This window comes from Aethalodelphis obliquidens, unplaced genomic scaffold, assembly GCF_003676395.1.
Source record: "Aethalodelphis obliquidens isolate GAN/ISIS:26980383/991018 unplaced genomic scaffold, ASM367639v1 scaffold110, whole genome shotgun sequence".
Lineage (NCBI taxonomy): Eukaryota > Metazoa > Chordata > Mammalia > Artiodactyla > Delphinidae > Aethalodelphis > Aethalodelphis obliquidens.
In genome coordinates, this window is record NW_020838054.1 from 2,249,331 (window position 1) to 2,276,779 (window position 27,449).

The 27,449-nt window shown below is 43.1% G+C and overlaps 1 protein-coding gene across 1 annotated transcript in view; it reads left to right on the forward strand.

Moving 5' to 3' along the window:
- The window catches only part of AFF2 (ALF transcription elongation factor 2), a 487,389-nt gene that overhangs the window by 395,947 nt on the left and 63,993 nt on the right, over positions 1-27,449 (forward strand). Inside the window, 1 exon segment of the mRNA XM_027096865.1 lies at positions 5,788-5,825. Within this exon segment, the coding sequence (XP_026952666.1) occupies positions 5,788-5,825 (38 nt within the window).

Sequence of the window (27,449 nt, forward strand, 5' to 3'; positions counted from 1 at the left end):
CCATGGCTCCAGTCTCTCTAGGCCTCCTAAGTGCTCACTTTGATGGTCTCAGCAGACCAACAGACCAGCATATTGCACTGAGTTTGTTTTCTGTCAGTCTCGGGGGTGTAGCGTCATAAGTCTGGGTATAAACGTTCAGGACATGCTCCTTAAAAGCCCCCAAATATTTTTATGAATATAGTATATTTGTCTGTTGGACTAAAGTAACAGTTCATGATATGTAATCACTGGGGCAGAATCACCTTACCGAAGAATTTTGTAAAAGTTCAGTCAGTATATAGAATGTGACTCGCAAGTTTCCACTTTATCATCTGTAGCATTTTCTCCCTAAAGAAATAGGATGTTCTGTCTGCCCTGGAGGATGGGGCTCAATAGAGAGCCACTCTCCTCCCTTCCTTCCTTCCTTCCTCCCTTCCTCCCTTCCTTCTTTCTGTTTTTTCACGATAACTGCATTTGATGGTTCATGGAATTCACTGTGGCCCTCGAGTCACTTCAGCTTTGGTGCAGCCATGTAACAGAAAGACAAGGGCCTTCTTCTTTTTAGGAAGCTAGATTTAATGAGTGAGCAACTCCAAGCGTGTCCTTAGCCACATCATCCCTCCCGAGGAAATAAACTCGCTGCTTAGCAGGATACCAAGAAGAATACAATGCTGGTAATGAGACAGGAATTGGCTCGTAAACAGCCCTTGGAACGAGATGAGCGTCTTCTCCCTGGGAATATAATTTCTCAAGCTGCCATATCATGGAGGAGGTTCACTGAGGGTAGCATCCTCAGGGCTTCCCAACCTCAGGGGCAAATGTTAATGAAGAAGCAAAGAGCCCTGCGGATGGAGTGGGTGTGAGAGGAGGGATGGCTGATGAAGAAGTCTCTGCGAAAAGAACGATGCTTCCTAGGCTTCCCTGCAGGAGGAGAGAGTGTGAGGGGCAGTAGCGTGCGCACTCGGGTGTCCTGACCTCTCTACCACCAACACCAATCCCAAGAAGGTTCAGGGCAGAGGCCTGTGTGAGAGGCCCTGCCCGGGCTAGGCCTGGCAGGATCTAAACACATCAGAGTCTTCATCGAGTAGGACTTTACAGACAGAAGCATTCTGTTCACCCCAGAACTGCTTCTGATATGGAGAGAGGAACTGAATGGCTTCTGTAATCCTCGTTGGAATAACTGCATAGATTTGATACTACAGCCTGGCCACTGGTCAGAAAACCCATCAACTCTCTGGCTATAAAAATATATAAATGCACCGTAAGTCCTGGTTACCAAAGGGGAAAAGGGGTGGGGGAGGGATAAATTAGGAGTTTGGGATTAACAGGTACACACTACTATATATAAAACAGGTAACCAACAAGGACCTACTGTATAGCACAGGGAACTATATTCAATATCCCATAATAAACTATAATGGAAAATTTTGAAAATAATATGTATCTGAACCACTTTGCTGTACACCTCAAGCTAACACAACATTCTAAATCAACTGTAGTCCAGTAAAAATAAAAATGTACGCGCTGACGCCTACGTGGAATGCGGTCGCATTCAAGATGCACTTTTTTGCTTAGCGTGCTGCGGTTTCTAGAGCACTGTCATCGATGTTGGCTACTCACAACCACCCTTGATGTAGACAGAGCAGGAATGATGGTCTTCATTTTTAAAATGAGGAAACTGAGGCTCACAGGCGTTGGCCGCATCGGTAACGTCATGATGATACGAAATGGCGAAGCTGGTAGCAGAACCCAGGTCTGTGGATTTCTAGCACAGCACTCTTTCCACCTGTAGCCCATTGCATCTTGTTGCACCCTATTGGAGTATGTTTTTTAACATCTTAATTTATTTTATCATCCTATCTTTTTAAATATTTATTTATTTTTGGCTGCGTTGCGTCTTCATTGCAGTGCGTGGGCTTCTCATCGCAGTGGCTTCTCTTGTTGCAGAGCACCAGCTCTAGGCATGTGGGCTTCAGTAGTTGTGGCTCTCTGGCTCTAGAGCGTAGGCTCAGTAGTTGTGGCGCACGGGCTTAGCTGCTCCGCGGCATGTGGGATCTTCCCGGACCAGGGCTCGAACCCGTGTCCCCTGCATTGGCAGGTGGATTCTTAACCACTGCGCCACCAGGGAAGTCCCTTTATCCTCCTATCTTATGTTGGAACTTCCTTGATGGCAAGATAAGTATCGTGTTAGCGAAACGTGGCACGAAATAAGTAGAATATAGGTTTTCAAAAGCATATAGACGTTACAAATTAAAGCAGCATAAGTGTTAACTATCTAGCCTCCATTTTCCAATCAGTTTAAATTACTTTAATGTATGTTTTTAAACTCAAAATTAGCTGTAATCCCAATATGTAACCCTCTTAATGCTTGGTGGATCACACTGTATCATTTCATTTTGAGTTCCCTCCTTTTGCAGGGTATAGCACATTCTTGAACATGTATCTGGAACTTGTATAAAAGGAAAAGAGGAATTTTCTCCTTGTATATTTTCTAGACTAGTTCTTTTACCTTAAAGCCATATATATTTTGCATGCAAATAATTCACTTAACTTTTCTTCAAAGTCTCTTAATAATTCCTTATAGCGTGCTTAAAACAAAGTCAGGGCTTCCCCGGTGGCGCAGTGGTTGCGAGTCCGCCTGCCGATGCAGGGGACACGGGTTCGTGCCCCGGTCCGGGAAGATCCCACATGCCGCGGAGCGGCTGGGCCCGTGAGCCATGGCCGCTGAGCCTGCGCGTCCGGAGCCTGTGCTCCGCAACGGGAGAGGCCACAACAGTGAGAGGCCCGCGTACCGAAAAAAAAAAAAAAAAAAAGTTAAATTACAGTGAAAGTGGAGATCGCAAATGGTGAGCCGTTTCTCATGCCTGGCGGACACCCCCTGCAACCATTTCATTTGGAGGTGAGCGCACAGGAGGGTGACATGAGAGCATCTCACTAAAGCTCTGGGGACTCTGGAATGATCCTGGGTTAATCTCCAAAGAAAACCTCTCAGCCTATTTTCCATCACTATCCAAGCAACCCGGAAAAAATTAATTTGAATGAAGTTATTTTCCTATAATGACTGTATAAAAAGACATATGTTTCAAAGAAACTGGCCTTGAATGTGATTATGTGCCTCCTGATTAGAGAAAAATAACTGGGTCTAAGGGACAGTCTCGACACACAGAGAAGAGAAGACTTTTCAGAAAACATGTCGCTGAATCAAAGCTAGGTTAAGCAATGTCACTTTGATTTCTCTCCTCCCCGTCTTCGGCCAGTGGCACGCTCAGCCCATCACATCTAGCTCGCTTTCAAAGGAAACCACTGGAACACCATGTCCATTACTTTGTGATAATCTAAGTCTTCTTTAAGAACAGATTTGTTTGGATTTTAAGGGATTGGGAAAAGCAGATTCGCGTGATTTCCACAATGGCCTGTCTTCAGCCCGCCGCCATATCCTATTCCACCCTCCAGGACTGGGGGAGAAAAGGTGGTAGAAAAGGCCAGCGTGGGCGTGCAGACTGCCTGTGCTTCTGTAGTGAAGGTCAAGGTCTCTCCCCCACTCCTTGCCGGCATCTGGCTCTTCCTTTCAGGATCCTTTAAGGGACTGCTCAGGCATTCATACCCTAAACACCTGTGAGAGATGACTGGGCCAGCCAGACGCATAGTCCTTGTTTTCTCATTTTCACCTGTTACCTCATTCCATCTCTTTCTCACTATACTTGCCAAAATTCACCCTCAGCCACAGATGGTGAGAAAATGATTTTTGCCTACCGAGCCAAAGAAAGTGCCCAAATATTAACGGGTATTAATCTAGAAACAGAACCTGAGACTCAATAGAAGAGAAGGACTTGGATTTCCAACACTAATGTCTAAACTGGGGAAGTATTTCATTGATTTAAAACAAATTGCTTCCAAGTGCACTGAGTTGTTGTTATGCACAGAAAGGTTCAGTATGCTTATGCCTTGGTCATTCAGGATGTCAAGTCCAATGTTGGATTTTAAATAGTCTGTTACAAGTGGTTGCCTCTGCCTTCTAATTTATAGCAGGATTCTCTTCATCTCTTAGCCCTCACCCACCTCCAGGATTCACAGATATACAGGTCTCCGAATGGATACCTTTTAAAAGAGTCTGAAGAGCCCTGAGGTTGGCAAACCGCTGCTTCAACGCTCCCCATACTGAGTGTTATTTCTACAGCCTGAAAGAGTTTGGCGGGGTACAAGTTTGGTTCTGATGACATAATTATGCTACAGAAGTATGAAAAAAAATCATCACTATAACCCTCCAGGTGCTTAAACAGTTTGATAGACTGTAGCCATTCTGCCATCAGCGCCCCCAGCTGTGTTGCTTAGCAACATTTTAATTCCAGAAGAATCGAAGGAGATGCAATCCCTGTGGAGAGGGAAACAGAAATAAGAGGGCTGTTGACAGATGATCTGAGTTGTTTCTTCTAATATACTGTGAAGATCACTAGCTCTTTTCATGAATGATAAATGGACTGTACACAGATCAATGGGTTCAGCAATAAACTGGGACCAGCCTCCATATCTAAGGCACACAGGCCAAGAGGCCCAGAGATTTCCTCATTTCGATGATTTGGTGTGTGTTTTCTTAAAGGTTCCACGGGAGGAAATTGATCCAAGCCATCGGTCAGCCCTTGCCCTTTTGTGGTATCTGCTAATAAAAATGATTTTAGAAATGGATACTTCGGCCTTTCTATCACCGGGCAGGTGCAGCCAGGGGGCCGGAGCAATGCAGGGTGAACGGTTTCCCACCAGAGATCTAAAAATCCCCAGATGTGCCCATGACCATTCCCTCTGTGTCTGCCTCCACACCCTGTCATAATCCAAGCAGGTGCACGTGGAGGAGGGAGATGAGATAGTTCTGAAATATTGAGAACGGCCAATTATATGAATACTTCCTTATCTCTAAGCCAATCACAATGAGCTCCTTTAGTGTAAGGGATTTAAAATCTAATTGGTTGGTATTATCTGGAGGTAGGAAAATATTACATATTCACATAATTAGAGGGAAAGACTTTTCTGAATCACAGACATATAAACATACAGACAGATACAGAGAGCTTATAGTTTTAATTCTAAAATTTCAGACATAAGTCAAGCATATACAAAGTTCATACGTCCATTTTAAAGACCTGGTCTCGTCTCAGTGGGTGTACATTCTCAATTTATTTGAGCTCAAAATACACTCACAAAAAGGAACAGTAAACCAGATTCTCTGTCTTCTTTCACCCAGCGGAGACAAGGTCTCAATAAATCATCAGTCCCTTTCTAGTGATCAACAGATGGTCAGCCCAAATAGAAAGGAGAACCATACAGGAAACTTAGGGGAGTCATGAGGAAGGATAGAGTTGAGTCTTATCTCAGAATGTGGATGGCAGTGTGGTCCTTTGAAATTAGCCATTTTCCAGAACGTGAAAGGATGGAGTGGGAATGGGGGAGTTCTTAATGATCGCTGTTTTCCACAAGCACAGGGCTCAGGTTAAAAAAACAAAATTGGAGGAAAAGTGGAGAGAGGGGGATGGAGTTATGAACCTAAGGGCCCACTCTCACAGGCACTGCTGAATTTCCCAGGCAGCCCTGGCAGTGCCCGCCTGTGTCTGAAAGCTGCACTTGGACCGGTAACCACGCTCCCCGGGAGAGGAAAATTGCTTTCTGGGTCTCCGGTCTGCTTATCTCCAGCAGCCTGCCTTGGTTAGCTCCTCGTGTTTCTGAAGAGCATTTTATATTGCTTATTGTTTTGGTAACTAGTTGCAAAGATTATGCCTGCTAATGTTGTCTAATTGCATTTTTTTCTTCTGTTCACAGGCTGTTGAAAAGGCAAAATCTAAGAATAATCCTGTAACGTAAGTTCTTTTTTTTTTTATTAGTTGGAAGTGTTCATTTGAATGTACTCCAGGCATGTGAAAGAAGAAGGTCATAAAAGAGACCTTGATTTTGAGTTCATCTCTATTCATGACAATTTAAAAACAAAAACAAAAACAAAACAAGCAGAAAAAAAAAACCCTCCAATGAGCAGGGACCAGCTTTTTGATTTTTCCTGTGGTCCTGATGAGGAAGTGCTCCAAGTTATGCCCAGTTTACATAAATTAATATGTGCCGTCCATGAGTAGATGCCAAATACTATTATAATCATATTCAATGCAGAGCACTTCAAGCCTTTGGGTTTTGCACATGCTAAAAAGATTACATTTTTAATTGCAAACCTTGGACCTATGACAGAGACGTAAATGGCTGAAAATGTGCCAAGTGATTTCCAGCCACGTGGGGAGGTTTGGCACCTCAGCATCAAGGCCTCGCTACTCTGTTAATGAAAAGCTCATAAAAATATATTTAACTGAAGGTTTTTCTAGCTAACAGAGAGCTATTTCCAAGGCATTTTATGAGACACTCTTAAATTATAAACAAGCTGCACAGCACTCTTTTAAATATAGCACATCTTAGACAGCCTGTCTCTTCCAGAAGGGAGACTTTCAAATTAAAGATGGCTGTCTTGTCATTTGGGTTTGTGACATCTGATTGCAGTGTTATGATGCATACCAGTTCCACCAGCCATGTGGCCTAGGGAAGATCTGCTCCATTTGCCGGGTTACTACAGGTCTGGTAATATCACATCTCTAGGAACTATGTGTTAACTTATGTCAGCCGACTTCCATTAGAGTGGATAACAAATGCAGAAATGGGGAGTGCATTGATTTGTTTTTTAATCTGTATCTTTTAATATAAAGTGTGTCTCCTGTAGATGGCATATAGTCAAATCTTGTTTCCCCCCCCCACCCAGTCTTACAGTCTCTGCCTTTTGACTGGATTGTTAAATCCATTCACATTTAATGTTATTATTGATAGAGTTGGATATATATGGTTAGTTATCCAGTTATCTAGTTGGGACTGCATTGATTTTTAATAGTTTCTGGGAGAATGGTTCAGCTAATGCCAGTGACAAGAAGGCTGCTTGTGTTTTATAAAATAATTAACTTTTCCAAGTCACCAGGGTAGTGTTTAGCACACCATTAAATCCAAGCTCCAATTCATTTTTCCAAAAGGTCTTGTGTACTTTGTTTCTAAATTTAATTTTCTTAGGCCATGGAATATTCCTTATCAGCCTCCTGTAGCCTCTGGAGGGCTATCTGCGGTCTGGAGATGTATTATGCTATAGTCGTCCTATGGGAGCATTTTTAGTAGCTGAATTTTGGTCTGGTTGTTTGGTTGCGGTTGAAATCTTCCCTGCAGCCTGATTTCTTTTCTGTCTTTGCCCGGAAGGCTTCTCTACTGCGAGCCCATGGCAGGCAAGCTCCACGGATTAGAGGATGGTGCTAATGAGGCCAAGGCCAGGTCTTGAGTCCCTGGGTGGGCCATTAGTGATCTTCTTTCCCATAGTCCGACTGCGCCCCTCCCTCCAGTTCACCCGCGGGCAGATGCATGCCCCGGGTCACAAGGGATGGGGCAGAGGCTGGCGGAGTGTAAATCTTGCCCTCAGTGGGACAGACATCTCCAAGTTCAAGCCCTCCCGATAGGAAGCGAGTCCCAAGCTCCCTCTTTGCGTGCACAAGACAGCCTATTGGCAGTGTGCGGGGCTTTGTTAAATCGTACTGGTGGCCTGGAAGTGGGACCAGTTTTCTGTCTGCTCCTTGTGAGAATTCGACCCTACAGATAATTATATTTTTTAAGAGCTCTGGCTAATTCACAGTACAGACTGTATCGAATGTCTAGCACTTTAAGGAATGTTGTAACGAGAAAACAGAAAAACTAGAAGAGCCAAAGGGTTACTAATAGAACGTGGAACAATATTTTACTCTTTAATATATTTGAAGATCTGTCCAGTAGCAAACCTAAGTCACAACCGACTGGGAGGTGTTGAGAATTGTCTTCCAATTAGATAAGATACCGCTGTCAGCGTGAGTTTGAGTGTCCTGTTGCATTTGGTACCTAATACCTGATACCTAACTCAGTTGCCCAGCCACAGCCACCTGGGTACTTTAAGAAGACAGCCTTCTTCAAGACCTCAGCTCAGGGACAGGAATTTCAGAGCACGGCTCAATTAAACTGCCTGACAGCAGAGCAGAAGCGAAGTTTTGAAAAGTTTTTCGTATAGTGGTCCTCCTTCCGTTTCTGACGTCTGCCAGAGAATTTTAGTTACACACAGTGCACTGCGATCCCAAGTAGAGTCAGCGTTTGTTACGTGTTTTCTCAGTGAATGCACAAGTAAACAAATTGGACACATCCCAGAAAACACTCCTTTCAGGCACCTGGCCTGGAGGCTTAATAAGACTGGTACCTACCCTAGTAGAGTGTCGGGGCCAAAGGGTTCGCGTGTTGTAACTGACCAAGGCGTCCATTCTCTTCTTCTGATTCATGCCACGTGTAAAATGTTCCTACGTTGCTCTGGTTCCTACTAACTGCTTTGCCTCTGACCAGTTATTGGCTTGATCTTGTATATGAGAATTAACATGTGATTGTTTGAGCGTACAATGAAAAGTGTGTACAGCCTTGCTGGAAAAGTAGAGGTCTGGAGGCATCACTTACAACTCAAGTATGAACACAGATTGGTGAAGATGATCATTATGTGTGATTGGATGTCATCCTCTGGTGCAGAGTTTGGCAAATGGTTGGGGAAAAAAATCAAAAGAAGACTATTACATGACATGTGAAAATTATACGAAATTCAAATTTCAGTGTCCATAAAAGCGGTTTTATTGGCACACAGCTACACTCATTTGTTTCAGTATCGCCTGTGGCTCCTTCCGTGCTACAGTGGCAGAGTTGAGACTGTACAAACCACTAAACCAAAAATATTTACTCTCTGGCCCCTTACAGAGAAAATCTGCCGACCCCTGCTCTGGCTGGTCAGGTAGGAAAAGGTGCAGATGTAAACTTTCCCGTGACAGCGAAGGTTAAACTATGAACCCTTTCTCTTTTTGTCCTCTAAAACACTGAGTAGGTATTTACTGAGCCCTTTATCTTGTGTTCAGGACTTTCTGGGGCTGAGGTATCACCTAATCCTTACTCGGAGCACAGAGACCGTTCCGAATTCAGGATCATTGAAAATCGTTATGGATATGAGGTCCATTGACGGAGCAGTGATGCCTCAGAAACCCGTAAACACATAACTAGAGCACGTTGGTAGGCTTCCAAGTTGTGTGTAGATGGATGTATTGCAAATGGCATATACATTTTCTAAAATTCTATTACTTCCCAAGATCTAACTAAGGCTAATTAAGCTTTCGATTCAAGTGAGGGTAAATGTTTCACGATGTTATGTACTTTGGATATTTTCTTCTCTAAAGGTTCGCCTTCCCCCTCCCTATTTCTCAACCACTTGTTTAATTTATTTTTAATACCTTCATGGTTGTAAGCTTCTTTCGTCACCGTAGGGAGACGGTGGTACTCATTAATTACACTCCATACAAAGGAGAAATTAAATATACGCTTAGTGAATGTAAGCACATAATGTACCTGGATACACTAACGATTTTACCTTGAAACATTCAACGTTACCTCTGAGGATAAGAATCAAAATTGTACGTTCTTAAGATCAGTGATCAGGACGAGAGATACTGGTGTACCTATCAGTCAATTGGAACCATGCCCGTATCAAAGCTTGGTTAGTATGTTCAAACCGGGCCTCTTTCATGTGTCAGAGAGACTCTCGCTTGTATATGAACGTTCTGCAGCAATTATCTGCAAGCTTCATTGTGGCGTCAAGGCCTGAGAGATGTACAGATTTCTTTTACCATATGTGACTTATCACATACATTTTTTTAAAAAAACGCATTTCTGTTATTAAGACATATGTGATAGTACACTTCTGCAAATGTGAATTGCTTTTGGCTAAAAGCCATGCACTAATAAGTTGAGTTGAATCTAACCGAGGTTGACATCTGTTACCAAAAGGGTGGGCAAGCAAGCAGTTAGCAAGCATGAAATTCTTCCTTGCGTTCACACGTTAACAACGTTAAGCAACGTGGTGGTTGTCTTTCACAAATCGGGACCCGCATCCGCTCTGCTTGGGAAATTACAGCTTTATTTAGGCACTGATCCGTCTTATAGATACGGTGGTTTCATTATTGAAAATGACAAATAGCCACAAAGATCTCCCTGACCACGACGTCTGTGCATTATTCATCCAATGAATATTTACTGAGGATCTCCAGCATTCCAGGAACTGTGATAGATGCTGAGGGAATTAAAAATAAACCTGACACGGGTCTTACCCTCGAGGAGTTTAGAGTCCAGGAGGAGAGATCAAATCGGTTTGTAAAGAACTAAATACAAGATAGAGAGACGTACGTTTGCTAAGTGGGGACAGATAAGGTACAGGGGAAGCTCTCGGGATGGAAAGTGCTTCTAGTTATATCACTATCGGAGAAGATGGGGGAGAGGGAGAGGAGGAAGGGACGTTAGGACCAGGACTTCAGAGACTGCTGGCTTGAGACACTGCTGCTGAGGTAGCAGACGGTGAAAGGACCGGCTGGAAACTGAGGCTCGGAAGAAATGGTGGCCTAGGGCCCTCGGAGCTTATCCACATAAGAGAAATGAGCTTGGTAGAGTCGGATACCATTGAAGACCTCTCCCTTGTTACTGTGAATCGCCAGTTAGTCCACTAGTTATTAAACGTAAACAAAGAGCCCGTGGACCTGGGGTCTAGTCCTGAATCTAACGCTAGCTTGTGGTGTGAAATCGGATATGTTCCTTCCTTGCTACACACCTCAGCTAGATTATTTACATGGTTCTTCCACCTCTTAAACGTAAACCAAAGCTTCAAATTCTGTTTTATAATGATGCTTATTTGAGGAAATACTTGATGGTAAAGTTTGATGTAGATGCGTACCAGCCCATACATTATAAACGTTGCATATATGATATATGCGTTTATACACACACATGCACACGGGCACACACACACACACACACAGTGCCTTTTCCCATAATTTCTGCCTCGTGCATTCATGAAATGGGGGACAAGCCACATCACTAAAGTTTTAAAGAAATACGTTAGATAGATTAGCGTGGCTCCAGGGATGTTGGGTTGAGCCTTTTAGATGACCCCTGTGACCAAAGGTGATTTGTGGTTGGAGTTTGTATCTCTTTGGTGCTTTTGGACACATGCACGTCACAGACACGCAGCGCATCCCTGCAGCCTCCATGTCCTCTCAGAACGATAAGGCCATGGCTTCTGTACTGTGTTCTGTCGAGTCTTGCGGGACTGTCTCCTTTTGGAACAAAAGGCTCCAGCACCACGGAGCTTCGGCAGACACTGTGCCAGCCCTTTCCTGGAGCACCCTGTGAATAACGCAGGCTCAGAGAGGTTCTGTAGAAAGAGACCAGCTTATCTTTGTCTTACCCAAGGTTTCCCAGATGTGTTGGACCAGAGGGCACCTTTATCCAGCACAGGGGTTCATGGGGTACAGAATCGGATGCTCCGCTCTATGCAAAATAAAGGGACCACATGGAGGTCTGGCCTCCGTAGGTGGTTGGAGAAACCTAGGACCTATTCACTGGTGTCCAGTCTCTAACAAGAGTACTCGAGGTGAGCAGATGATTGAAAAACTCCACCACGGGAAGGAAAGAAATCCCCCATGTCTGAAATGATAGACTGTCTCCTGTGTCTTTTACTGTGTCATACTGTCGATGATTTTTATCAGTTGTGGGTGTCCTGAGGAGCAGTTCTCAATGAGGGGAGGGGACGTTTAGGGTTAGGTCCCTCTGAATGAGATCCCAGAAGCCAGCAGTCATCCGTGTGCTCTCTACGATGTCAGCTAAAGCACAGTCACCCTCTCATCGGCTCTGGCCATTTTAAAGGTAGTTAAAGGAAAGATAACAATAAAACCTCTTTTTAAACAGCTACGTAAAATAAAATGTGCTCTCTGTGTCGTCCAGATAGCTATAATTGGAGGCAGAAGGTCCTAGCAGTCATATTCGTAGCTAATGAAACTTGCCCAGATTTCTGGACACCCTCCTTTTCCTTGGTAATTGGAGTAGCATCATCTAGGGAATCTCGGAGGAGACAGCTGAGACCTAGAGAGTGGACTGCCCAGAACCCTGAGATTCCAGCAACTCTTTCCACTTTGAACCTGCTGCCGTGTTCTCCTCACCTCTTAGGACACACATGGTCACTTTCAGTGCCTATAAATTTGTTGTTGGCTTTAAAAGTCTTATTATCTAACCTTGGTGACAGTTTGGTTTCTGAGAATATGACAACAAATGCTTCAAAAAGTAACGAACCCACACAATTGCAGGCACTTTAACAATTAGGCCAACTTCGATTATGTTAACTTTATAAGGAAGAGTTTCTTCCAAACTTCCAGCATGGTGGTGTGTCTCATTATCACCGCTCATCTTTCTAAAGGCTTGAGGAGAACCTTTCTTCTTTAGGTGGTCAATTAACACTAAGAACCGTGATGATAAAATGGAACTAGAAAGCACTCAGTTATTGCTGGAGCAGAGCGGCCTCAAGCAAGCCAGCAAAGGTGCAATTAAACCATTTTAAAGGAAATTCAGCCCCTTTTTAGGCAACATTTTGAAAACACCTCTTTTTATCCTGTACTTCATTAAGTAGCGTGTTACTTGCTAACTCTGTTCTTCGTATTAGCATTTGCTGCTTAAACAAAAATGGACGACTTTGTTTCATCCATGCACACAAGCGAACTGAGTTTTTGATATATGAGTTACACCTAGAATTTTATTTTAACATTACCATTCAGCGATCTTTCAGAAAACTGTTGAAAACTCAGAATCACGTGGCTGAGCTGCTCGAGATTCCAAGAAGTCATGTCATGTGTTCTTTGAATCAACATGATTTGTGTACCTACTGTGTGCCAGGCTCCACTGAAAGGCAGAGGAGTCAGGGAAAGCTTCTGCCCTGAAAGTTGGCACACTCTGGGAGGAAACGGACACATCATGCCCCACGGGCTCTGCGACTGAAGCGTATGCAGCATCTTCCGTGGCTGGGATGCAGGATCGAGCAAGTGCTTGGAGGGGGCTCTCCCTAGCTCAGCAGGGGCCCCAGTGAACAGTGGGGATGAAGCCATTCAAAAGACAACAACACTTTCAAAAGGCACGACGAGAGGAAAGCACGTGCGTGTTGTGAGCAATATCTGGGAGGTCGAGGCAGCTAAGGAGAAGAGGCGTTTTTCACAGGAGCAGGAAATACCAAGCTTACTGGAAGCAACACACCACCAAAGACTTGGGCCCCACTTTTAGCATGAAGAGGAGAGTAGTACAGTGTAGACGCAACTAAGAAACGCTAAACAGGAGTCTTTTGTTACGGAAACTTAAAGGTGCGATGTAGGGATGGATTATAAGGCACCCTCTAAAAAAGGTTTGTGGGGAAATAGACATCAAATCCTTTCTGATTACATCTGGCTAATCCTTCTCTGTGGACTTTTATGCAACTCTCGCTCCTGCAGGGTGCCTCTGAGCCTCCAGCTGTCCCCTTGTGGCTTTACCAACCCTTGACTGTTTCTTACATTTGAAAGTTTTTAATTTTCAGACAGTACCTTTCACGTTATTCAAACATCTAGGCTACACTAAGACATACTATTTTCGGTAGGCATGACACAGAACACTATTATTCTAGCTTTGTTTTCTGAATTCGTTCCACAGACATACAAATTCTTTCTGAATGTATTTTTATCATCCACAAATGTAAGCACAGTAGGGCTATTTTGATTTCTGGAGAAATGATGCATGGCCCCCCTGGTAACTATGCAGAGGGCTCCAAAACGCTAAATCCATCCTCCATCTACCGCAGAACATGTTCAAAGTCAGAAGCCTGGGGTCATAAGTTCTTTCGTTGACCACTAGTTTAGGGAGACCGAGAACAGGAGGAATGACTTACTTTGGCCAGGGACTGAAATAGGAAACAAATAGTTTCTGCTTTATTAAAGCTTTTGCCTAAACCAACAGCAGTTACCTGGAGAGTCAACATTTAAAAAAAAGACAAAAAAAAAAGGTAAATCATTCTTCCACAGGAAAATGTTTCCATTTGTAGAATTTGTAGCATGGCGGGAGATCATGTGTCGTTATAATCCAGTGTTTACATGCACACACATTTGTATACTCTGTGCATCCATGTACCCTCATGCTCCGAGGTCATTTAAATCCAAGATAGAATTGTTGCTGATGACGTTGCAGATCTTTTCCTCAGTATCCATTTCCCTGTCCTCGCCACACCCTAATTTTTTTTGTTTGTTTGTTTTTTTGTTTTTTTGTGGTACGCGGGCCTCTCACTGTTGTGGCCTCTCCCGTTGCGGAGCACAGGCTCCGGACGCGCAGGCTCAGCGGCCATGGCTCACGGGCCCAGCCGCTCCGCGGCGTGTGGGATCTTCCCAGACCGGGGCACGAACCCGTGTCCCCCGCATCGGCAGGCGGACCTCCAACCACTGCGCCACCAGGGAAGCCCAACACACCCTAATATTTTGACTGCTTTCCTTCTTCTCTTAACCCCCACGTTCCCACAAGCGGGGTCCACGTAGTTAGGGAAAATATTTCAGAAAACTCTGGATGTTTGCTTATTTTGTTAGCAGCTTCAGGGAGTGAATGGCTGTCTAACTCCATGGCAGCCCTGTGAGTTACTGGCAGGGCAAGCCGGGGGCAGCCAAGAGGCTCGTCCACACCCACTGGTGTCCGCATTATCAAACCCTATAAGTGGGAGTGGCCAGGAATCTGCTAATAATAGCATCTCCATGGAGGAGCACACTTTATTCATTTCTCTACCACCAGCTGGAGATGTGTATTGCTACCCACATTGGCTAAGTGAAAGGTTAACTGGCCTCAAATCGTGATACCAGGGTTTGCTAAGCAAATTCGACAAGCTGGTGAACTTGCTTTGGAGATCTGCATAGACGTGTATATACTCTCTCTACACACGTATATGCATTCATATATAATTTAAACCCCACCTACTTCCAAAAATAGATTTGATGTGACTGAAACAAGACTGTAGAGGAGGATGTTTAAAAGAAACAGGAGACCCTACTATTTCCTAGCACTACAGAAACATCTGTTTTCACATGTGATGCAACTAGAAAATGCTGTGTGTTTTTAAATCTACCCAAATGAGGGCTGCCCTGCAATAACGGAGCTGCGCATTGCCGGCCCAGAGGCTTTTGGGAGATCCTCTTGGGAAGTTCCATCACGCATGTGTGAGGTTCTTCTGCTGGTCCTTAGTGATGGGTGGTAGACCTTTGAATTGGGGTTTAACTTTTGAAAACTAACTAGTCCAGGACAGTGAGTGATTTAGAGTCATGGATGTTGAAAAAGTGGGTAATCAAGACAATCAATGTAATATTGTTTCAAAATATTAGTGATTTTCTCTTGTGGATAGGGAACGCCCTGAGGAGGAAATTTACAAAGGCTTTGTAAAACAAGCGCAGAAGCGTTGGACACGCACCCTGTGCAAAATAGCAACCTGTCCCGCATATACACTCCCCGTCCCCTTTATTCTCCCTCTTTAGCAATTGTTAGCATACCGTATCTATCCACCTGTCTGTCTCTCTGTCAGATCGATCTCTTTAGCTATCATGTATCTAAGGTTTGAAGCGTCACCTTCCATGAGAATGTCAGGTCCATATGAGGGAGAACTTTGTTATTCACTGCTATAACCTTAGTACCTCAAGCAGTCCCTGGCATACAGTAGGAGCTCAGTATTTGTTGAATGAATGAGTGCAGGTGTCTAAGGACATGACTTTGAAGTTCCACTCTCATAGTTCAGCATGAATATGAGTTTAATCTTAGAGGAAGCCTGATTTTGCAATCTCCTTGTTAGCCCTCGTCTGAGTTATAACTTTTCCTAGAAAGGAACCGAGCTTTCCTTTAAAGGAGTCAAGATTCCATATGGGCTTAACTCTGAGGCATTTCAAAGTGACCTGTCCTGTCTATATAGAGCTAGAATTTTCTGTCTCAGTTGATGCCTCCGGTCTATAGCCGCCTTCCCACTCAGGATATGGTCCTGCTCTTGATTTTGAAGGGAAGGTGCAGTGGGGGGAGCGGGGAAGATGTCGGCGTCCCTGTGGGTGGGGCTTAGGCGTGGGCAGTTGCATTTGATGTCATTAAGCATTCTCAAGAATGACAGAAGGCACATTTTTGTCACTCTAGGGCAAGGAAACAGAGCATTCAGTTAACAGGTGACAACACGTGATAGTTCCTATTTTTTGGAAAGGCCATCTTGATGCTCAGAAACTAGCAGGATAGGACACACAGCAGCCGATGCCGAAACATGCACACTCGCCCTCTTCCTCAGCGCTGGGGAGTCCGAGAAGCTCCTGACCTCTGGTTCCTCCTACCCCCATACTTCACCATCACAGCACCAAGAAGCCTTTGGTCAGTGTCCGCATTGACCAGTAGCCCCGGCTCTCTCTTTAAGGGAGCTGGTCTTTGAGCCACAAGGCTTCAGGCAGTAACTCTGTGCAGCAGTAAAACGAAACACACCTCCTTTCATCTCATGTTATTTTCATGAATATGTAAGTAATTAAATCCTTTGGTCACATCTCAGTAGACGGAGTTTAAAAAACAAATTTCTCACTGGATATCGATGTGTCTGAGAGAAACTAAAAAACGAGACCGTGTTTCAGGAAATAACACTGCTTCAGGGTTCATTTTGCCTCATACAGCATTTCCTAGAATTGAATTGCCTGATCTCCTCCCTCGGGGATCGCTCTTATGCTTGCAAAAATCGAGGCTGATTTTATTGGAAAATCATCTCTGGATGAGGAACGTACTCCAGAGGAACCTGTGCATGGGACGAACAGGTTTCTGGTGCCCATGGCACGTTATCCAGGCCGATGCTGCGTGAGTTCCCCATCTTTCTGTTCATTCAGCCAGCACGTTCATTAGCGATCCTTCAGGCAGGGTGAAAGAACAAGACAGGTTAGGGAAATTTACTTTGAATTGTTTGGGGGACTTATTGACGAACAGGTCAGTAATCAAATTCCAGCTTTTAACATACTCATTAAATATTTTACTCGTCATGGCAGGACTCCCTGTAGTTTGTACTTCAAACGCTGATCATAAAACAATCTGGCACAAAGATCTAGGACGTTGAAGCTCTTGGATGGATGACAGGGCAGAATTGTGGAGGGAGAGTGGTGACACTGAGTAGTGAAGCTCTCATGCTACCTTTGCAGGCATAGCTCATCCATCAGTCATTGCCCGCTTGTTGACTTTTTTAATTATGAAAAGAATCCAGAGTTATCTTGACAGCACAGCTAAACAGGAGACCCCAATTCAGAAATGTACCCCAGCTCCCAAACTCCACCAAGTGCAAACTGAAAATATTGTAGACAGAATACATTGAGCCTCCAGGACAGAGGAAGGGAAGGAGAAAACTGATGTAGAAGCCACACATCAGGGGGCTCTTGGGGTGACATTGACTCTGGAGACTGAAGAAAAGGTACTCAAAAGCTTATTTGCTTCATGGTTATGGGAGAGTTGGCGGGGACGGACGGAAAGACAGAAAGGATAGTTTTATGAACAAGAGTGGGAGCCAGAGCAGAGTGGACCCTCATCAAAGTATATACTGCATCTTAGCCCTTGAACTTCTTAGGCAAAACCTACACTAGGAAGGAGAGAGACGATTCCCCTGTTGTGTTGCTGTTAAAAGTCTCTCTGCTTACGGCCACTCATCGGAGCACAAGAAAACTTGATCAGAGGTGATGGGCTCGATGCCTACCTCTAGGTTTAAAATAATTCAGACGTTAAGTGTAAAAGCCAAAATGTCGGCCTGTGCCGACTGGTTGGAACCCTCCTTTTATGAATTTTGTGCCCAGATTATTACTATCATTACTTTAACCGAGAGAGGGAAAGTAAAACAATTCCCAGTAGTAAATTCTCTTTAGCTACTGATGTACCTGACAGAAGGCTTAATACTTGCGTTTCCAGCAATGAAGAAGCAGCCCTACGCAATAGCACCGGAGCTCAATTCCCAGTGGGCATAACGGAGCTGACTGGATATATTGAGTTCTTTGTGTCACTCAAAGAAAGCAGAATCTCATACACATCGGTGTTAGCTTCCTCTCACTTCATTTCCATTTTCAATAACCAGTGTCATCACATGTAACAGTTTCTTCATAATGAAACTTCATGCCGAATTGGATTTGTCTTTCAAGTGAAAGCACATGGTGAAGCCTTCTGAAATCTGATCCTTGAAAGAATTTTTACTGCTACAGAAATCTTCAGTATACCTCAGATTCCCCAAAAGAAGAATAAGGAAGCAAATGAATAGTAAAAACAAAATTGCTATGTTTGAAAAAAAAAAAGTTATATTTCTTCTTTCGCTATTTGAGAGGCCTGGGGAAAGAAGTGCTCTGGTTCATCAAAATAGGCTGGTTAATGGAACTACCACGTGTAGAGAGAATGATTTTCAAGGAGTTACAAGAGTGTCTGATCCAGAGACCATCCCACACATAATCTAATCCTTCGTCGATGATTTAGGAAGACCATGCAAGATGATCACAGTGAACAGTTCTCATCGCGCCATTTGCACAGGAATCCTGGTTGCTCAAAAGTTCTCGGTGTTTACTGGTGGTAGGAATGTAAACTGGTGCAGCCACTATGGAGAACAGTATGGAGGTTCCTTAAAAAACTATAAATAGAGCTACCATATGACCCAGCAATCCCACTACTGGGCATATACCCAGAAAAGATGAAAACTCTAATTTGAAAAGACACATGCACCCCAGTGCTCATAGCAGCACTATTCACAATAGCCAGGACATGGAAGCAACCTAAGTGTCCATCGACAGATGAATGGATAAAGAAGATGTGCTGTATTGTACAGTTGACCCTGAAGAACACGGGGGTTAAGGGGCACCAACTCCTGCACGTAGTTAAAAATCCAGGTATAACTCCACAGTCAGATTCAACAAACTGTAGTACCATAGTACATATTTAGTGAAAAAAAAACCATGTATAAGTGGCCCCATGCAGTTCAAACCTATGTTGTTCAAGGGTCAACTTTATAGCTGATGGAATCTTATTCAGCCACACAAAAAAGAAGGAAATCCTGTCATTTGTGACAGTATGGGTGAACCTTGAGGTCATTATGCTAAGTGAAATAAGACAGAGAAAGTCAAATACTGTATGATCTCACTGATATGTGGAATCTAAAAAGAAAACCAAACTCATAGAAAGAGAGAGTAGATTAGTAGTTGCCAGAGGGCGGGGAGACATGGGTGAAGGTGGGCAGAGGGTACACACTTCCAGTTTTAAGATGAGGAAGTTCTGGGGACGTAATGTACAGCGTGGTGATTAGAGTTAACAACACTGCATTGTCTGCTTGAAAGTTGCTGAGAGAGTTGATCTTAAAAGCTCTCACCACACAGACAAAAAAAATGTAACTATTTGAGGTGATGGGTGTGTTACCTAACCTGATTGTGGTACTTGTTTTGCAATATAGTATATCAGATCATCACGTTATACACCTTAAACTTACACAATGTTATATGTCAATTATATCTCGCTAAAGATGGGGAAAAAAAGAGCTAGGTGTGTAGATGCAACCGTGCTCAGTCTCACTCCTCAAAGAATCCAGTTCTGTTCCTGGATTTGACAGTTTGGTGTTAAATCACCCCTATGCTCCACCCGCTTCCTACCGCCTCGACAGAACTATAGTCAATCTCACAGTGATGAGAAAAACATTAATCTAGTGTCTGCACAAATTCTCCAATGTCCAGGTAAGTCAAGTATCGCCTAGACAGCTTGTCTACTAATTCTCCGACATGAAAATAGTTGAATTAGGGTGGTTTGGTGATGGATTATTGAGAACAGGACTTCCCCACAGTTTTTTAGTGGCATAGATTGCAGAAATGCAGGTCTACTGATCCTTGTGACACTTGGGGTGGCAGGACCCAGGAGCCCTGGAGTCTCTTGACTACAAACCATACTATTCCAATCCTTTCCTACATGAACCAACATGTGGAAAAGGTTAGAAAACACTCTTCTAGGGATCTGAGCGTTATGCGTCCATATTCATCTTTTTTAAGATTAACATTTTTCAAAGCGAGATAACGTCCCCAGATAGTGAAAGCTTCAAGGTCATAGCTCTCTCTTCCTTCCGCCAATTGTTGATGGGCTAAGTTAAGTTTCCCAAAGTGTGGTCCGTGGATCGTGTTTTGAAGGATGTTAATAGGTGTTATGCAGGAAACAAAACAAACAGGTGCATGTGTGGGTGTGTGTGTTTGCTGCAAAGTGGTCAAATAAATACAGCAAATGCTGGGTTTAAAAGTTTTCTTCTAAGTTGAATTTTGAGCCCTTAACATTCTAATGGACACTGTGCACCTCTCAGAGGGGGAATATAGGTTATTGCAGTGGTTCCCTAGCATGTTTGACCTAGAAGCCTTTTGTCTATGGAATATCAAAATCTACTTAGAGACATGCTGGGATCAGTAAAGCTGGGTTGCATTAACGATGTCAGCTCAGTAAGTTAAGCAAAGTCATTCTCATTTGAGGGTACCTCAGTGAGCCAGAAACAAGTTTCTTTAGCCAACCTACTGTTGATATATGGAACCACTGGGGCACAACCTGGAAGGGTCACCAGCTTATTACCAAGGGGGCCACTAAGGGGGCCACTAGTCTGAATCAACTAGACAGTGGTCCTAAGCAGTCTTCAAGCCACAGCCCCATTGTAAGCAGGTAAAGTGAACTGGAAAACTGGAGTAATGATCTGATGAATTACATAAATACGAATACCCATACTGTCCAGATCAGCATCTCCTGTAATGTCTATCCCTCTCTTAAAACTGTCTCTATTTTAGACATATACATTGGTGTTTTTGAGATGATGACACAATTTTTAAAACTAGCTATTTTAAGATATAATTCACATAGCATATTCACAGATTTGTACAACAGTCACCACAATCAATTTCAGAACGTTTCCACCATCCCCAAATGAAACCCTGTGCCCGTTAGCAGTCACTCGCCATTCTTCCCTCCTCCCAGCCCGTGCCACTCGTCTGCTTTCCGTATCCGTGGATTTGTCTCTTCTGGACATTTAATATAAGTGGAATAATACACCATGTGGTCTTATGTGTCTGGCTTCCTTCACTTAGCATCATGTTTTCAAGGTTCATCGATATTGTAGCATGGATCAGTACTTCATTCCTTTTCATGGCTGTATAATATTCCATTTTAAGGATAGACCACATCATGTTTATCCATTCATCAACAAGGGACATTTGGGTTGTTGTCACCTTTTTGACTGTTATGAATAGTGCTGCTATGAACATCGATGCGCAAGTTTTTGTGTGATCATTCTTTGAGGTACATACCTAGGAGTGGAAATGCTGGATCAGATGGTAATTCTATGTTTAGCCTTTTGAGAACCTGCCAGATTATTTTCTACAGTGGCTGCCTCATTTACATTCTCACCAGCAGCATATGAGGCTTGCACTTTCTTGGCACTATCACCAACATTTGTTATTATCCGTCTTTTTGTTTATTGTCATCTTAGTGGGTGTGAAGTGAAATCTCATTACGGTTTGGATTTGCATTTTCCTGATGGCTAATGGTGTTAAGCATTTTTTCATGTGCTTATTGGCCAATTCTATATTTTCTTTGGAGAAATACCTATTCAGATCCTGTGTCTTTTTATTATTGAGTTGTAATAATTCTTTATATATTCTCAATACAAGTCCCTCATCATATATGATTTGCAAAAGTTTTCTTCTATTCTGTGCATTGCCTTTTAACTTTTTGATGATGTCCTTTGAAGCACAAAAGTTTCTAATTTTGAAGAAATCCAGCTTATCTATTTTTTCTCTTTTGTTGATTGTGCTTTTGGTGTCATATCTGAGAACCCATTGTCTAACCCCAGGTCATGAAGGTTTGCACCGATGATTTCTTCTAACGGTTTTAGGTCTTAGGTCTTAGGTCTTATTTTTATGTCTTTGATCCATTTTGACTTGATTTTTATATATGGCATGAGGTAGAGGTCCAACTTCATTCTTTTGCATGTAGAAATCCAATTGTCCCAGCCCCAGTTGTTGAAAAGACATAAATGTGAGAGTTTATTTCTGCACGCTTATTTCTGGTCCATGGATCTATATATCTATCCTTATTCCAGTACCACACTGTCTTGATTGTCTTGATTACTATAGCTTTGTAGTAGGTTTTGAAATGGCTTTGATTGCTATAGCCTTGTAATAGGTTTTGAAATGGGGAAGTGTGATTCCTCCCAATTTGTTCTTTTTCAAGTTTTGGGTTTTTGGGTTTTTTTTTTTTTGGCTATTCTGGGTCCCAATTACGCATTGTTTAACCCCCTTTTACTTGTATAGACGCTGTCTTTTGGTTTAGAAGGCTAAACCAAAGAGTAGGTATTTAGACTTTGCATATGTGACACAAAGACAAAAGCCTTAGCAATACAGAAGTGGATATTTCCAATTCTGAATCCAAGAGCCCCAAGAGAATGGGATTGGGACTCAGGCCTCAAATCTATTCAATAGTCTGTGAACTAGGGTGTAATCAAGGTCCTCTCCAAATCTGTGTGTTTACACTCATGAATCACTGATCTGGATTTCTCTTCCAACTATGCTGGAGACCAAGAGTCCCCATAGCCTCCGTTGTGGACTAGGGAATGGCAACAGAAAATTTAAAAAAGTCTTCCCTTTTCTACATTCCAAATGTAGAGTGAGGAGGAATTAATAGCATTTTAAGTGTATTGAGAGATTTTGCAACAAAAGAAAATTATTACTTGATATGTTTAATGCTTAGAATAAAATTATGTGGCTCTTTTTCAGAAGCATCTAACATCTTATGGATTTTTGGTAAACTGGTGTTAAGTGAGAATGGTGTTCTTCAATTCTGTAAACTATTCATTCTACTTATAAAACGGGGGGTGGGAGGGGATGGCTATTGTATGGCATATCCAAGGCTTCCCAATCCATAGTCTTACTTCTTGGCATTTTTCTATAATTTTATGAAATATTTTAATATGACAAAGTCACTTCAATTACACAGTCATTATAAGTTTTGCCAAGGTTGAGTGTGGATCGTTTTGTGTTCATTAGAGCACAAAATTAGAATTTTCATTGCTGCAACTGTAAACACTGTTTGGCTCAAAGGAATCAAGCATTTTCTCATAAAATCTTGGAGAGCTGATAATTGGCATTTTCCCTGTTTTCCAGCATATTTTAATTTTTTGAAGCTATTTTCTGTTTTCCGTCCCTTGGTGTATTTCTTTTGGCCTGGAAGTTGCATAAGTGAGCTCTTCCAAATGAATAGCATTGCATGCAGTGCATGAACTAGTGGGCACAGAGAGAACCGTCCCCAGAGTCAGGAAAAAGAGAATAAATTATTTCTTTAATTTTCTAAGCTTTCGTTGGCCCGAAGTCTGGCAGTTAGACCTGAGTAAGTCTGGGAAAACCATCTGGCACACCTACATCTGTTCTCACATTTGCCAATCAGGATTTATCAAAAATCAATGGCTGAAAAGCATGAAACTCGTAAGAGGTGCTAATTTGCGGCTAAAGAATAATTCAAATGCCACACCATTTGGTACTCCTGGAGTAGAGTTTCAGTTTGGGGGAATTCAGTGAATCCGTTTCATCTTTCTTCTATTTTCTGGAAAAAGAAGACAAAGTAGAAAGTAGTTCACATCTACGGACCCTCTTTTGCCTCCCTTTGTCTTTTCACATACTGGAATGACTTTGCCCAGGGGGTTTAGATACCTTGATGGTACTTATTAACGGGCACTCAGACATCCCTGCTCTCTTCCCAGTGATTAGGATGTTCTCAGCAAAACGCCAGCACTTGGGTCTAAATCATTTCCCACTTACCGTTCCTGTTCTCCAACCTTCTGCCCACCACGCAAAGTCGGTCATCTACAAGGAAGCCCTCCCATCCCCCTCCCTCCACGCCAGCAAGGGGGAGAGGTCATTCATTATTCATTGCGACGCTTCCTCTTTGCCAAGGTATCTTCTGTTGCTTCAGACTCGAAACAGCTCATTGGCTTGCGGGGATCCAGCAGCCACTGGCGGAAGGACAAGTTTATTATGGAAAGCACGTGGCTCTGCCAGATTTCCCTGGCACATTCTGCAGCCAGAGCAAGAAATTGGCTGGCACGCTCGCCATGCATGAATGTCCTTTGGCCTTCACCGTGCTCATTGTTACACAGGAGCCCCTTATAAAGTACACAGACGTTTTTCAGATAATAAAACAAGTAATACCTTTCACATACCAACACCTATGGGGAGTTGATGCCTCAAAACCAAGTCTGTACTGTGATGGCCCATATGTAATTGACTAAATTCTAGTTTGATGCAATTAGAGTTTGCTTTCCTCAGACTTTGTCGATTTGGGGATTAAAATGGTTTACTTTTGTACCTCATATGCTTGGCACGAGGGGTTTTGTCCCTGAATTACCAAAAGCACCTTGTTAAAAGGTGATTTCCCTAAAGATGCCATTCTTCAGTATTCCCTTTAGGGTCAGCTTTATGATGTGAGATCAGTGCATGAATAGCAAACTCTACTACCGTGCACTAAAATTTGGAAACTGAAACATAGCAAACCGTATCTAACTCACTAGTAAGTAAAAACAAAGCATGTGTGATAGATAAAATATGGGCATGTGTTAAAAATCGCAGTGTGCATTAGCAGAGTTGAACAGGGTCCCACAGACAGAGCCTAGGGAATCGAAAACTCCTTCCACTCCTAAGGAAACACATGATCGTTTGCTTTGAAGGACACGTATACCCTTTGCCTAGAAGGGTTTTCTTCTCTGCCAGGATATCCACAGTGTACCAGCTCTCACAGCGTCCCAAATCACTTTCTAAATCCAACCCAAAGCTGATCTGATTATACGTGTTTGTGAGGCTGGTGAGTATCTAGACCTTAGAAGGAAGAGGACAGTTTGTGTGTAGTGTTTGTTACAGAGAAGGAAGTTAGGGGCGATTCTCCGGGGCTGTTTTTCTTTCGTGAAAAAGTAGAGTATGTCAAGGTGGAACCACAGCTGAGACTTTGGCATTTGCCGGCAGACACATGGGGCCTAATTATATTTAAGACTTCAGTTCTACTGACAGAGATAATAACATTAGAAACGACCACCAGAGTTTAGATTTTTCTATAAAAAGTGAATTGGATCTCACCTTTATATAGATGGATGAGTCCCAAATCCTCTCGGTAGGGTGACAGGGCGACTATGGAAACTCAAAATGTGACACTCTTTTACTGTCCAGACTTTGATTTGTCTCAGGGACATAATTAATGAACAAAGATAATGATTAAACCTTCCAGCTAGTGAAAAGAGACTGGTGGGACTTGTAAAAAGAATCCGTCACGTGTGTACGTGTGTGTATGTACGTGTACATACTTTTAGCAAACATCAATTTTCTGTCACTGAAGGCAAAGCGGTTTAGCTTCGGGGTTCTTACCTGCATCTGATGCCTTCCGTCTAGATAAACAATGCTTGATTTTTATGGGATTATGAAAATGGAGATAACTTGGACAATTAGTACCTCTCCCAGGGAAAGCATTCTGCGTGATTCTTGGACTTGAATGGAAATGTGTTGCGCCTCTGCTCTGCTAGACGCTGAAGGGGATTCCAAACTGAGGCCACCAACCTCTGCCCACAGGGGCGGTGGAGTTCAGTTGTGGGAGTCGGGGAGGGGAGTTCAGATACACAGAAGCTTCTGCTTCTGGATAGAGGTCAACCCAAGTGTGATACAGAATAATTTTTTTTTGATCCTTCTTTTTTTTTTTAACATCTTTATTGGAGTATAATTGCTTTACAGTGGTGTGTTAGTTTCTGCTGTATAACAAAGTGAATCAGCTATACATATACATACGTCCCCATATCTCCCCCCTCTTGCGTCTCCCTCCCTCCCACCCACCCTATCCCACCCCTCTAGGTGGTCACAAAGCACCGAGCTGATCTCCCTGTGCTATGCGGCTGCTTCCCACTAGCTATCTATTTTACGTTTGGTAGTGTATATATGTCCATGCCACTCTCTCACTTCATCCCAGCTTACCCTTCCCCCTCCCCATATCCTCAAGTCCATTCTCTAGTAGATCTGCGTCTTTATTCCTGTCTTGCCCCTAGGTTCTTCATGACCTTTGTTTTTAGATTCCGTATATATGTGTTAGCATATGGTATTTGTTTTTCTCTTTCTGACTTACTTCACTCTGTATGACAGACTCTAGGTCCATCCACCTCACTACACATAACTCAATTTCGTTTCTTTTTATGGCTGAGTAATATTCCATTGTATATATGTGCCACATCTTCTTTATCCATTCATCAGAATAATTTTTTTAAATGTTAGAATGAAACCAAACCTCCCCCACAAATCCTGCTGGTTCCAACAACCTTTGGGTAACGTGGGGTTCCATTGCTTCTGTTGAGTTCTAATTTCTGTGCTCTTCACCCCTCTCAGATTTTACCAGAAAGTTCTTCATAGGCTGAATATCAACAAACAACCCAGCAAGATCTATTGAATAAGAGATGCATATGACAAGACACTTGCACACACATCCAGATCTAACCATTCCACAGACAGTGATAAAGAGCAGATCCACGTGCTATTAGATGGAACTATTTTAACAACTGGCTTTTAAGAGTAGCTGTCTGGTTTGCCTCCATTTTCTCCTGAAACCAATGAAAGAGGGGCCTGCTGGGCTGTAAGGCTCCTGGCAGCTCTCACCCTGTCTAATCTATGGATCCTTTCTGCTATAACTTCCTGTCAGTGGACAGCCATAGGGATAAATTTGAGGATATCCAGTTGTTTCATCCCAAATTTTAAAGATACCGTCTTAAGGACACAATGTTATCATCTCTACATTTTAGAGAAAATTAGAAAAATTGGAAAAATAATTTGAGCTTTTTAACCAATTTATGAAGAGGAAGTGCCTGGCACACAGTAGGCATTTAATGTTTGTTTAGATGAATGGATGAAAGAAATAGTGAAGTTAATCTCAGCCTTTAGGACACACGCACGCACGCACGCATGCACGCACTTGTCCCAGGGGATGCTACTAGGTCACCTCCGTGGCAAAATGCTGGCCGCTGGCACTGGCCTCGGGAGTCCAGGCTGTCTGCAAGGCTTTTGAAGAACCTTGCAAGGCACAGTTTGGAGAAATGAAGAGCCTGGGTTCACATCTTAGCTCTGCTGCTTCCCCACTGGGTAGTTTTGAGCAAATTTGCTTCACCTCTCTTTGCCTCCCTTTCTGCATCTGTAAAAAGGGGCTAATGATGTCACCTGCTTCATAGGCTGCGATGGAGATTAAACGAGTTGACATGCATACGTGGAATAGCGTAGCTATGCAAGGGTTTGCTGTGATGCTCGTCCCTGTATTGGAAAGCCTACCAGCTGGGTTCAGTGGCAAGAGCTCCTTACTTGGCCTTGAGCAATTTTCTTAACTTCTCTCAGCCTTCGTTTCCTTATTTCTAAAATGAGATAATGCCTCTATCATGTGGATGAAAATCCCTGGCATATGGTGAGTGCCGGCTAAACATCTGCTGAATCTGCTGGATGCTGGTT